This window comes from Bolinopsis microptera, chromosome 7 (assembly GCF_026151205.1).
Source record: "Bolinopsis microptera isolate Bmic1 chromosome 7, MBARI_Bmic_1.0, whole genome shotgun sequence".
NCBI lineage: Eukaryota > Metazoa > Ctenophora > Tentaculata > Lobata > Bolinopsidae > Bolinopsis > Bolinopsis microptera.
In genome coordinates, this window is record NC_087078.1 from 4,794,013 (window position 1) to 4,807,994 (window position 13,982).

Genomic DNA, 13,982 nt, shown 5'->3' on the forward strand with positions numbered 1-13,982 from the left:
TAAAAAGTTTGACCCAGTCCCATAAGTTAGTGTTAACTGTTTATGCTTTTGATGGTGTCATAATGAATCAGTGTCACCACAATACCATTACATTACCACTACACAACTGCATAACTATGACGTCATTACTATCACGTAACTACTATGACGTAATTACTATGACGTAATTCTGTTGAATCGACATTACTTGCCACTGAATGTGCTGGTTAACTTTATAAGTGGATACATTTGTTATTTTTCAATTTGTTGCCATGTTTTGACTTAGTGTTTTCAGTTGAACAATGTATTTTTTGAGCTGTACAAGGGAACGAACATGAAAACGTTCGTAGAATCACTGATTGGAAAAGAGGTCAAGAAGTTAAAAGGCTGGGAAAATCTCTCCAGTGCACAGGTACAGTGCGTTATTGTGTGTGTTTACTGTTGCTGTATAATATATATCATCATTTAAAACTTATAAAACGTTATTACGATATGAGCTAAGACAAATGGACTATATCTCTCCGAGAAGGGCCGTCAAAAAGTTGTTAAATAATGCAATGTTCACAAGCTCATTCATCCATTATAAAAGTATAAAGACTGCCTAATTTCAGCAAGTAACAAGAGTTGAGTGGATAGTGGACGAACTGAAAGAGGCGGGAGTTCTCAAGAACTCGTTCTACTGCGAGTACCCAGCTCTGGGGCGTGGCTCGTATGATGAGGCTGAGTGGTTTCTGTGGTGCATGGTCAAAGCTGACATTTACAGGTACAACTGCACAAGGCTGGCCTACCAGCTTTAATCAATTATAATTAAGGGCCAAGGGGGTTTAGTCCGCTAATTATAATTAAAGGAGTTTAGTCCGCTAATGAACAACAAGGCTTGTCATTTAACATGTTGTAATAAACAAACTTTTCAAAGCGTGGTAAATAATAATAAATCTACACGCCATAAACAGAACTTTCAATTTAAGCTTATTCGACAAATTTTCTATAAAATGATTTGATAAAATCTTAATCATGAAACGTCGAACAGTTTTAACGATAAAACAGAAAATTTGAAATGATTAGTTTCGTAGAATAAAACGGTACAAATAATTGTTTTTTTAACCAATATCTCTTTTTCTCGCAAAGTGTTTGAGATCACACTTTCTTATTTCAGAGTGTTTGAGAACACACTATCTTATTTCGAGGACAACACGCTACTTCTCAACAGCCCATATTCCTACTACTTCAAAGAGGAGGATACCGACCCTGTCCCTAAAGGGAGAAGTCTCTTCGCTAAGTAAATCTTAACCTTTCTTACACTATAGTTTTAATATTAGTGGAACAATGAACCCATTTTGGAGCCATTTTTCCGAGGCCGAATAAAGGAAAGTCTTGTTTATTTATCTTTATCAATCTGACAAACTGATTTTTATAAGTTAATAGTTTTATGGGATATAGTTATTAATGATATATATAAATGATATGTATACAGTACCTAATTAGCTACGTGGGACACATTAAACGCATATTTGGATATATAGAAAACGTTCTTGAATGAAATCCTGCGTAATCTTGTGAGCATACCGACGGTTCTTCACAATTTGAAATAAGCTTAAAGCAAGCTGAGCGCCGCTCAATAGCAAACGGCAAACTCTGGAAACGAACAGGTAAGTTTGTAAAGAGTCTGCCACCTGCCACTTTATCCAAATTATCAACGCTCTCTTATTAGCTGAATTGGACAGGTCTATCAGCCCCGTCTCTAGTCAGCACAATGAAGTGCTGCACAGAGGTCACCAGATGCTGCTTCAATAGTCTCCGCATCTTAAGTTGTTATTGTAAATTTAGGGTTTATATCTTTTGACATGGGATGCCTTGAGAACGTAAGCAGTAAATTTAATAATTGTTCACACATCACTCAATTTAGTGCAGAAGTTTCTCGCATGATATCGAAAACTATTTAGTGTTAGATAGCGCTATAACTTAAGAACGACAAATTTAGTCATCCACAAATTTAGTCAAAATGTTGACTAAAATTGTTGTAAACCAAATTTATTGAGACTACATTTTTCGGCGACTAATTGAAAAGCAGACCAAAATTTCAGTAGAGCATGATATATGACATAAATATTATTGAGCTATTAAATTGTTTATAATCTTACTTATATATATAAATCGAGACGATATATTATTGTATATATTATATATCCGTACCATTTTACTGACACCACGGCATCAACTTTAACACAACTTTCCGCAAAAACCGTAAAAGATAGTTACAACTTAAACTTGTTTGACTGGTTCAAATGCATCAATGGCCTTCAAATCAGCATGGAAAATTAAAAAATTGGCCAATGAATAAGAATTTTGAAATGGTGTCCGACATTAAACTTATAGATTGAATAAGGCGACATAGGTTACAACTGAAAACAATTTTTATATTGTCAAATTCTTTTCCAGGCTATAAGTATATTTTGATCTCAGGTCAGAAGAGGAAATTGACGAAGAAAGAAGAAACAAACAAGATGAGAGGAGTGCTTGGAAAGCGAAACTGCGGCCCACCTCCAGCTGTATCGACATGGTTGTCAAATACTTATCACGCATAAGGTATGAGAAAAAACGGAGTGACCATAAACCTTAGCCAAAAATGTTTGTTTTGATACTAAATTATTTTGTGGCTAAATGTCCAACAATTACAATTATATCAACAACTGCAACTGCTTTTCTTTGCAGTCAATCATTGATTCCTGAGCGCTGATGACTAATTTCTGATTCTCAATCAACTGATTCTTGATTGAGCTCAGTCCGTATTTCATCTTCTTTAACTTGTCATTTTGAAAGCGAACCTAATCTCAAATCACAAAATCTCGCCGTTAAACAAAGCGAGATAAGAAAGAAGATAAGAGAGCGAATTAAACAAACGTATGCTATTAGTGTAGGGCTGAACAGGGCGAATTAAACATAGGTATGCTATTAGTGTTATAGACTGTAGGGCTGAGCGGGACTTAACAATTTATGTCACTTACCCTTATCATACCCTACGGGCTCAAGTAGCATATGTATAGTACTTAGCCTTACAATTATTAGGTGAAATATAGGTGCACAACTCACAAGATATGCTCGCAAAATGAATGTAATGGAAGATATTTTGATTGTACGTGCTAGTGTTGCAAAATATTACTAAAAGTGTTCAAACTTTAACTATGACAAAACCAATCATGAGATTTCACAGTCCATGAGATGAATTGGACGTGAAATGCACGTGAAATTCACGTGAGCTCCCAAAGCTAGCGCTGGCGACAGAAGATTAGCTTGTTCTTGTATTCATATTATCTGACAGTTTGACGCATCTTTATTCACAGCACTTATAGCTAGGTTGAGGAGACAGGGAATGACTATTCCTCATCAAAATTCTTATGTAGATTCAAAATTCGATCAGCTGATTGAGCTACGCCATGACTTTCATCCAATCTACAAAAAGTCATCAAATAAATTCATTAATATTTCTGGTTGCATGTGCTTCTCAGTCACAGCCTAGTGGTAAGCCTTTAAAGCTTTAATCTTGATGAGACTATTCAGAATCATTTACTCTAGTAACAGGGAGAGTAATTTGATATATGGACACGTTCATTGAAGTTTGTGGATATTGGTAAACAAAATAAATAGGGTTTTCGACGATAGTGGCTTAATTTTAGCATGTATTAATCTAGCGTGTTCATAAGTTCTGAACATTAGCCATGTGACCCATACTCCCATATGCACTGCTCAGAACGAAATAGTATTGTTTTTAGGCACTACAATCGCTAAAATGTCACATTTTTGTGACTGTTTTAACCATTATAGCTGCCCAATTAGCATTCATTGGTCTAAAATTTATTAGATTAGGTCAATCTAACAATCATGATACAACATTGGTTAAATGGCAGGGATCGAACAGGTTTAACGTAATATTTTGTCAACTTTGTCACACTCAGAATACGATACCTCTTCTTTACTGTAAGGTGTCCTCAAACCCTTTCAACTCATTATTTGATGGTTATTCTGCCAATCATAGCCCTAAAATATGTTGTTTTGAAAAGTTATATTAGGTAAATGAGGTAAATATTGGATGAATTGCTGAAATCATTTATATCTGATTTTGGTTTGGAATGCGGGAAAAATCTATATAAGGACGATAAAATTGATTCAAGTTAAGGGCAGTTGATGTTAACATTGTCACGAATTGATACAAAATTTCTTGCCCTATTTTGCAGAACCATACCTCGATTATAATTCAATATTCTTCCAGGAATGATTCATTGATTGGTAGGTTTCATCAAATCAGAGCTCATGTTTAACAATACTGAGTTTAATTTTATTAAGTTACCGAAATGTGACGAAATTCACTTTTCCTGCCCCAACAGTATAAATTCAATGTGATGAAAGATTGGCATGGGTTTCTATATTTCCTGTATAAATCAATGCCAACTATAATAAGGACTGTTGATGTGAAAGAAAATATATCTTAATTATGCAATGACTGATGTAACGAAATTTACATTTATTGCCCCTGTTTTGAAGAACTATACCTCGATTAGAATACAATGTTTCCTTATCATCATGCCTATGTCGATAAACTGGTTACTATGCCAACAAGGAGCAAACAGAGTTATGATATTTTTTATGCCGAAATTTAAACATTTTTACGATATTGTTGAGGTTAAAATTTTGCCAATGTTAACATATTACTTCCAGAAATATTATTAATTGATCCATAGTACGTAATATAGGGTGTTTAAGTTCGTATACTAATATTTGCTCAATTTCACACATGTTGAGATATCATACAAACATGTGTGACAAAATTTACCTATTTGTGCCTTATGTGTTCACCCTGTATCATCACGGAACTTTATTTCTTATTATTCATTATATTTATTTATTAAGCTCTAAAAGCGCTCAATAACCGATTATAAGCGCCGATCATAAAATTTCATTTGTGGTAACCTGCCATTCATTATCCATTATACACTATACATTAGTGTATAATGAAATTTCGAACCCTCAATTTAAAATGCATTTCTAAAAAAAGGTTATAACGTAGGCAGATAAATAACATCAGTATTTTTGGCACAGAAGCGAAGTTGACTTTCGGTCAAAAACGATGACAACAAGAAATGAGGCCGCGTTTCTTGTGTAGTCCGTGGTGCAATAATTTGTAATTAATTATAATTTATATTTTTAATTTATATTGTATAGTGTTAAACTAATTGTAATATCCGGATAGGAACATTTAACATTATTTCTCAAAGGAATTGTTATATTATAGTGGTGTTAAACTTAAAAGCATTTCAATACTTTCAGCACTTTACTATATATATATATATGTAGTTATCTGTTATATTATGTATTATAGTTATATATAATAAATAATTTGAAATCATGAATACAATGTTGTTACATTGAAACGCGTAGAACAATTTCTGTTGCAACAAACGGGATCAGTACAAATTTTGCCCAAGAAACGTTACACTAATTATTAATTATTAATGGATAGTGTATAGTGTATAGTGTGTACAATGTATAGCCGTCCGAAAGCATTACAGCCTCAACATGGCAGAGGAAGTTAAAAACGAATCATGAGTATGAACGCCAAGGGAAATATGATACACGCTCCGGAACTAGGACCTTAAGTACCATACTTGCTACACGTTGCAAGCCTTTCTCGTGCACTCGAATAGTACTCCGGCCGGAGGCCGGCGAGAAGGCCTTTTGTGGCCGGAGGCCGCAGCGCGCCTCGCGCGCGAAAAGGGCTAACAACGTGTATCAAATATAAGCAAGCTTTCAATTAAAGGAACCAAGTTTAAATGCTGGGTTGTGAAAGATTTAGATAGAGGGTTCGTGGATAAATAGAATTAGAACCAATAAGGTAACCAACAGACACTGTGCTGGAATAAAAATTAAGGACAACAGCAAGAAGTGAAAACAGGTTTTGGAACTGGTCGAAGATATTCAATATGAATAACAAGTAGCGTGCTGGAAATTTGACAACTCCTGGTACGTGCCAAGAAGATCTATAGTTCTAACGTTAGGTTATAGTCACGTGATATTTGTGACCAATTCCCGTCGTAGTGGGAGGTCACGTGATACGCGTCATCAGGTCACGTGACATATCAGAACATTAACAATGCGCCGAGCAGATTCTCGTGGGAAGAAAACTAAAACTCGCATTGTATTGACAGCGCTCTAGGCAGTGGCGTAACGTTGCATGTTACGCCATGCAAAAAATGCCGTGCCCCTCCCTGAAATTAGACAAATTAGGTAATTTTAGAGGACACGCAAAGGCAAAATCTTTAAAAATGTGTTTCTAGAGCAAAACGCGCAGTTTTTCTAGTATCGTCGTATTACCGTAGTTAAGTTTTTCAAAATTGTCCCACATTCAAACAAGGATTTGGCGCCCCCCTAAGTCCTAAAATGGCGTTCCCAGAGTTGGACCTGATATGGGCGCCCTATTCCTGATGGGGCGCCCTATTCATCGACGACGTAATTGAAGTGTGGATGGGGACAGCGAGACAATTTACAATGTTTATTGATTTTGAATTGGCTGAACCGTATGTAATCAGGGCAGCTGGTTAACTTTTGAGACCTTAGCTTGAGCCTGGACTCGGAAAATCAATGTCAAAATGAATGAATATTTCAAACCCTAACCATCTTATCCACAGAACTTCCTTATATGGTCATATAACATTCCTACCTCTCTACAACGATAGTTTAGTATACAATACAACTGTCGATGCAACGCACGAACTACACAAGTGATTCACGATATAATTTAAGGAACAATTACGGTGCCTTTAAATGGTAACACATCATGGAATGACTGGTAACCGTGGGGTGTTGCCCACTATTATACAATATAGCTCGTCAACACTCTCTTTATCATACTGAGAGTAGCCGTATCGCTGATCAGATCATAAACAAATCCCTCATGAGACTAATGGAAAGTGCAAAAATCGTGTCAAAAATAATTCACCCTGGCTATGAAGGATCACCCCCATTACCAGTGCTACGATGATTGACAAAGGTCCCCCCTCCCCTTCTGGTCGACACAAAAACAAATATTTGGAGTACAAAAGGCTCCAGTACTGTCAGTGGGGGCGCCATAAAACTGTAACTGTAAGAGATCAAGGGGGGGGGGGGTACTTATATTTGAATGAATTAATCAAAATATTAGCTGTCTCTTCTCCTTTATTGTATTTCAATTGCTTTTTTAATCATTGGTCATGCAATTGATGAATAATTGCACAATCAATTAGTCAAAAAGTCATTTTGCCTAAAATTTTGTCGGCAAGTCGAAATCGTTGAACTTCTTCGCCCATTTTATGAAAGAGGAAAAGCATTTAAGCGATGCATTTATTCTCGCAATTATCAATAAAAGTATTAAATACAATGTTCTTTTCAGTGAGGGTAAAGGAGTGATGGATTATTTCCAGACACTAGGGGATCTGAAAGACGCGAGAGTTTTGTTAACGTTTGTTAACAGCCTGTACGAGGACGTGTTTACCCCTGACATCATGCTGAATGATAAGTGGAGTGTGAACTTGGCGCTGGAGGCAATATCTAATATACTCAGGATAAAGTCTGACTTTGATAGCGAGGTTAGGACACACTGGAGGCAATATCTAATATACTCAGGATAAAGTCTGACTTTAATAGCGAGGTTAGGACACACTGGAGGCAATATCTAATATACTCAGGATACATTCTGACTTAGATAGCGAGGTTAGGACACACTGGAGGCAATATCTAATATACTCAGGATAAAGTCTGACTTTGATAGCGAGGTTAGGACGCACTGGAGGAAATATCTTATATACTCAGGATAAAGTCTGACTTAATAGCGAGGTTAGGACACACTGGAGGCAATATCTTATATACTCAGGATAAAGTCTGACTTTGATAGCGAGGTTAGGACACACTGGAGGCAATATCTAATATATTCAGGATAAACTGACTTTGATAGCGAGGTTAGGACACACTGGAGGCAATATCTAATATATTCAGGATAAACTCTGACTTTGATAGCGAGGTTAGGACACACTGGAGGCAATATCTAATATATTCAGGATAAACTCTGACTTTGATAGCGATGTTAGGACACACTGGAGGCAATATCTAATATACTCAGGATACATTCTGACTTAGATAGCGAGGTTAGGACACACTGGAGGAAATATCTTATATACTCAGGATACATTCTGACTTTGATAGCGAGGTTAGGACACACTGGAGGAAATATCTAATATACTCAGGATAAAGTCTGACTTTGATAGCGAGGTTAGGACACACTGGAGGCAATATCTTATATACTCAGGATAAACTCTGACTTTGATAGCGAGGTTAGGACACACTGGAGGCAATATCTTATATACTCAGGATAAACTCTGACTTTGATAGCGAGGTTAGGACACACTGGAGGAAATATCTTATATACTCAGGATACATTCTGACTTTGATAGCGAGGTTAGGACACACTGGAGGCAATATCTAATATACTCAGGATAAAGTCTGACTTTAATAGCGAGGTTAGGACACACTGGAGGAAATATCTTATATACTCAGGATAAAGTCTGACTTTAATAGCGAGGTTAGGACACACTGGAGGCAATATCTAATATACTCAGGATAAAGTCTGACTTTGATAGCGAGGTTAGGACACACTGGAGGCAATATCTAATATACTCAGGATAAACTCTGACTTTGATAGCGAGGTTAGGACACACTGGAGGCAATATCTAATATATTCAGGATAAACTCTGACTTTGATAGCGAGGTTAGGACACACTGGAGGAAATATCTTATATACTCAGGATAAAGTCTGACTTTAATAGCGAGGTTAGGACACACTGGAGGCAATATCTAATATATTCAGGATAAACTCTGACTTTGATAGCGAGGTTAGGACACACTGGAGGCAATATCTAATATATTCAGGATAAACTCTGACTTTGATAGCGAGGTTAGGACGCACTGGAGGCAATATCTTATATACTCAGGATAAACTCTGACTTTAATAGCGAGGTTAGGACACACTGGAGGCAATATCTAATATATTCAGGATAAACTCTGACTTTGATAGCGAGGTTAGGACGCACTGGAGGCAATATCTAATATACTCAGGATACATTCTGACTTTAATAGCGAGGTTAGGCACACTGGAGGAAATATCTTATATACTCAGGATACATTCTGACTTAGATAGCGAGGTTAGGACACACTAGAGGCAATATCTAATATATTCAGGATAAACTCTGACTTTAATAGCGAGGTTAGGACACACTGGAGGCAATATCTAATATACTCAGGATAAAGTCTGACTTTAATAGCGAGGTTAGGACACACTGGAGGCAATATCTAATATATTCAGGATAAACTCTGACTTTGATAGCGAGGTTAGGACACACTGGAGGCAATATCTAATATACTCAGGATAAAGTCTGACTTTAATAGCGAGGTTAGGACGCACTGGAGGAAATATCTTGTATACTCAGGATAAAGTCTGACTTTAATAGCGAGGTTAGGACACACTGGAGGCAATATCTAATATATTCAGGATAAACTCTGACTTTAATAGCGAGGTTAGGACACACTGGAGGCAATATCTAATATATTCAGGATAAAGTCTGACACACTATATAATTAGCAGGAATCAAATATTAAACATGACAGGTTCCTGCTAATAAACAATGTGCCCCTTCACAAACAATAAACATATAAAATACTCCTTCACAAACAATAAACATTTAAAATGGTGCTACGAGAGTGCAAGGCCTACACTTTATAGGCACTGCACCTTAAATACCTGTAAAAGTAGGATGGTTCCGAAATTGAATTTTAACAGGACCATATTATAATGATATTATAAAAGACCAAATGATGTGCTAAGTGCCTGATAGTTATAACGAAGAATTCAGTGCAATATTACTGACTCAGTAATGACTCTAAAGAACTAACCCTACAATGCGGGGGTGTGTTGTTAAAATCAGACAGTTTATCAAATAACGTTTATATAACTTTATATAACTTTATATAACTTATATAACTTTATATAACTTTATATAACTTTATATAACTTTATATAACTTTATATAACTTTATATAACTTTATATAACTTTATAATTATATTTGTTATTTTATCAAATTACTTGTATGTGTGCTTCTTCAATTATTCGTTCAGGACCTGGTGGCGGCAGACAATCAGGCAATGTGCGCATACCTTGCCTGTATTTTCAACAAAGCTCTCGATTTTAAACAGACTGAACGGGTACTGTTATTTTAACTGACATTTTTTACTGACTCAGAATTATACCGAACATTTAAATGTTAATCAATCAGTCATGTTTTTAGACTGAAATGTTGAAACGTTCAACCCTTATCTAGGTTGTGAAACGTCTCCGGACAATCAAAGAGAAGCTGGCCGTTTACAACAAAGAGCTGGATGAAATGAGCAAGATCAGCATGAGCGCTAACGAGTCTCGTCAGAAAAAAGAACTACTTCTCAAAGTATGCAAATTAAGTATGCACATTATGGAGATAAAGTAATTATTGTTCAGTAACAGATTTATAACGGTATCGTACTGTAATGAATCCATTACGAAAAAACCATAAGTCTTGTTTGGGGGGGGGAGGTCTTGTAACAACTACTGTGCAACCTAACCTAAACACCTTTTTGTGAGGAACATAAATATTCTATGAGTTAACATATTCCTCGAATGAGTGGTGATAGTAATTATTAAGTTGCTTTTGCTCCCCTCCCCCCCCCCCCCCCCCCCCGTGGGAAACGAAAAGTTTCGTTTAAAAAATGACCGACTTGAACTCTTTAGGTTGAAGTACTCAAAAAAGAATATGAACGTCTTGGAACTACATATGATATAACTAAATTACAAATATGGATGAAAGATGCTGAAGCTGAACGACTAAGGGTAGGGACTAGGGAACATGTTTATTTCTATTTGTAGTTGTTGTAATTGTAGTAGTATAGTAGTAGAAGTAGTAATAGTAGTATTAGTAGTAGTAGTAGTAGTAGTAGTAGTAGTAGTAGTAATAGTAGTAGTAGTAGTACTTAGTTGTAGTATTAGTTGTAGTTGTAATTGTATTATTAGCTGTTTTAGTATTAACTATTAGTGATAGTGTTATAGTAATAACCTCGAGATGAGCTACATGTTGTTTTAACGCAGGTGCACGCTGTCGTCGCATATCGACTGAGGCAGAGATTTATCAGTGAACCAGTGAAGAGACCTATCGTCATATCAAATCTGATCGACTTGCAGTACATCAATCTGGTGATTTAAAGCTATCCAATCATTCATTAGGCGAATTATCCATTATTGTACTAGAATAGTAGTAGTAATGGAAGGTGAGCTTTTCTGAGTTAGCCAACAAACATTTTTGGAATCTAACACCGAAACAATTTACAGAGTTTAACGAACTCAGCCGCTTTTTACACCTCAAAAAACAAGGAGACAGTCAGTCCCACAAGACGAATTGTGCTCTATGACAAAAAGCAAGATCTCTTTATTGAGGACTTCAGGTCAGAATTAAAAGGAAGAATCGATATTCATTTTTCATTTTATATGACCGTACCAACAGTTCGCAAGGTTAAAATTATAAAATAGATAAGTTTGCGTGTCGTTTCTAAATACACCCCCCCCCCCCCCCCCCCCCCCCCCCCGTATTATTAGTTTGTATCGATTTCAGTGGTTTTAGAGACCCCAAGCTGCCTAAAGTTAGAGAACTGCTGATGATAGCTGAGAACGTAAGTTAGGCAAGTTTCCATAAACGATATTTTATGATCGTCGCCGATAATCGCTTATTGAGCGCTTTTTCGGCGCTTTTTTAAAAAAAAACCGTTTACAATCGCTTTTTTTACGATTATAAACGGTTCAAAAAAAATCGCTTATAATCGACTATAATTGGTGTCATAATTCAAAAAAGCGCTTTTTTGAATTTAAAAGCGCTTATAAGCGCTTTTAAGCGCTTACTAGCGTCGCTGAGCGATTTGAAAGCGGTTTTCCAGTAGGATTAGCGCCAAAAACGGGTGGATAAGCGGTTGGCCGGATAAGCGATTCGTAGGCGCTTTTTTGAACCATTTATAAGCGATTATAAGCGCTTATAATTGGGGTGCAATTTAGCTGTTTGTAAAGCGCAAATAAAGCGCTTATAAGCGCTTTTAAAATTGAGTCAGGAAAACGCTATATTACATCTTACAACCGCTTATAATCGATTATAAGCGTTTTTTCAGAAATCGCTTATAACAGCTAATTCATCGCTATTTCACCGCTTTTACCGCTTTTCCTATCATCCATGGCCAGGTGAGCAGGAATTAAAAAGCGCTTATAAGCGCTTTTTCGATGCTGCCCCTAGCCTGGTCGGAACGGGGTAGTGCCCGGAATTTAAAAGCGCTTATAAGCGATTTCTCAATTCCCCTTAACCTGGTTGGAACTTTCATGTGCTTTTATGAGCAACCTGGGGTGCACAGGCAGAGTCAGGATTTAAAAGCGCTTATAGGCGCTTATGATCGCTTTTCTACCGCTTTTTCTATCACCCATGGCCTGGTTGGCAAGAATTATAAAGCGCTTATAAGCGTTTTTTCAATGCTGCCCCTAACCTGTTCGGAACAGGGGTGTGCCCGGAATTGAAAGCGCATATGATCGCTTTTCTACCGCTTTTCCTATCACCCATGGCCTGGTTGGCAAGAATTAGAAAGCGCTTATAAGCGCTTTTTCAATGCTGCCACTAACCTGGTCGGAACGGGGGAGTGCCCGGAATTAAAAAGCGCTCATTAGCGCTTTTATAATGCTGCGCTTATAAGCGATTTCTCAATTCCCCTTAACCTGGTCAGAACTGGAAATCAGTGTGCCCGCTTATAGTTATAAGTGCTTTTCTGTGCAACCTGGGGTCACCGGCAGAATCAGGATTTAAAAGCGCTTATAGGCGCTTATGATCGCTTTTCTACCGCTTCTACTAAATCGCTTGCCCAAATTTTAAGGAAATTCTTGTGAAAAGGCCCTTTGGGGCATGAAAATGATCTATATATGTGTATTTTTGGACGCTGATTCCGAATCACCCCCCATGACGTAGGGTTAAAATGCTTCCCTGGAGAGTTATGGGCAAAAATCCGTTTTGGTCACGTGACAGGCTAGGCTAGTAAAATACGAATTCGATTGTTTAGGGCCCGGGTTAGGGTTAGGCTTGTGGAACGGGTTATGGTTAACTTCGGGGTTATGGTTAGGGTTAGGGTTGGGATTAGGATTTATGTAAAACCGTTTTGTACGGCTGCAAAACCATAAAAACCAAAGTCACGTGAAATTTTTGGGCGAGCGAATTAGTAAAAGCCGAGTTGGACTCCAATATATGGAACAAATATTTTACGAGTGTCACCCGTCAATTCTCGCAATCACGTTCAAGATTGCGCTTCGCACAAATACGGCGCGCGCTAACATTGACTCTTAAAATAATCGGATTGCTTTAATGTTTAAGTACCCGGGTTTTTACGCTTGCAGTGGCGCCCCACCTCCCGGTGACACAGAGGCGGTACTTGTGCGAAAAAATGCTTGCAGCCTGGGCACGGATCTAAGCAATTTTATATTGGGTGTCAAAATTTTGTCCTCATATCTGCAATCTGACGTCGCGCGTGGCAACATGAATACTGCGGGCGCGCGCACGAAGGCGAGTTGATGCTTTTCACTTTTCTTTACTTGTGAAACAAGTGGCGCGAATTTTACCAGGTGACCCCAAGCTAGTATGTTCATAAGCATAGCCTGGCGTAATTAAACCCTCTAAAACGCGCAAATAGGCGTGTTTATGCGATTTTACAATCAAATAATCAGATTTTACAATCTAACTCAGCGCGCGGCTCTTGTAGTGCATACGTCACTTCTTTTTTATTGGTAGTTGGCGTGCACGTGATCTTTTGCGCGGCTCTAATTGGTTCTGAACGATCACGTGAATGCTAGTCCAATGAGCATTCGCACTTTTTTAGGGC

At 37.4% G+C, this 13,982-nt stretch overlaps 2 protein-coding genes across 6 annotated transcripts in view; one reads left to right on the forward strand and one right to left on the reverse strand.

Annotated features, from left to right (window-relative positions):
* Positions 1-13,982, reverse strand: part of LOC134817931 (annexin A11-like) — a 114,136-nt gene that overhangs the window by 63,837 nt on the left and 36,317 nt on the right. The gene's annotated exons all lie outside the window — the stretch shown is intronic.
* Positions 1-13,982, forward strand: part of LOC134819039 (uncharacterized) — a 37,437-nt gene that overhangs the window by 293 nt on the left and 23,162 nt on the right. The window contains exons 2-12 of the mRNA XM_063828800.1: positions 275-391; positions 591-742; positions 1,136-1,258; positions 2,443-2,565; positions 7,400-7,595; positions 10,176-10,262; positions 10,379-10,501; positions 10,822-10,920; positions 11,176-11,280; positions 11,416-11,528; positions 11,696-11,753. Of these exons, the coding sequence (XP_063684870.1) occupies positions 275-391; positions 591-742; positions 1,136-1,258; positions 2,443-2,565; positions 7,400-7,595; positions 10,176-10,262; positions 10,379-10,501; positions 10,822-10,920; positions 11,176-11,280; positions 11,416-11,528; positions 11,696-11,753 (1,296 nt within the window). The remainder of the gene's footprint in view (positions 1-274; positions 392-590; positions 743-1,135; positions 1,259-2,442; positions 2,566-7,399; positions 7,596-10,175; positions 10,263-10,378; positions 10,502-10,821; positions 10,921-11,175; positions 11,281-11,415; positions 11,529-11,695; positions 11,754-13,982) is intronic.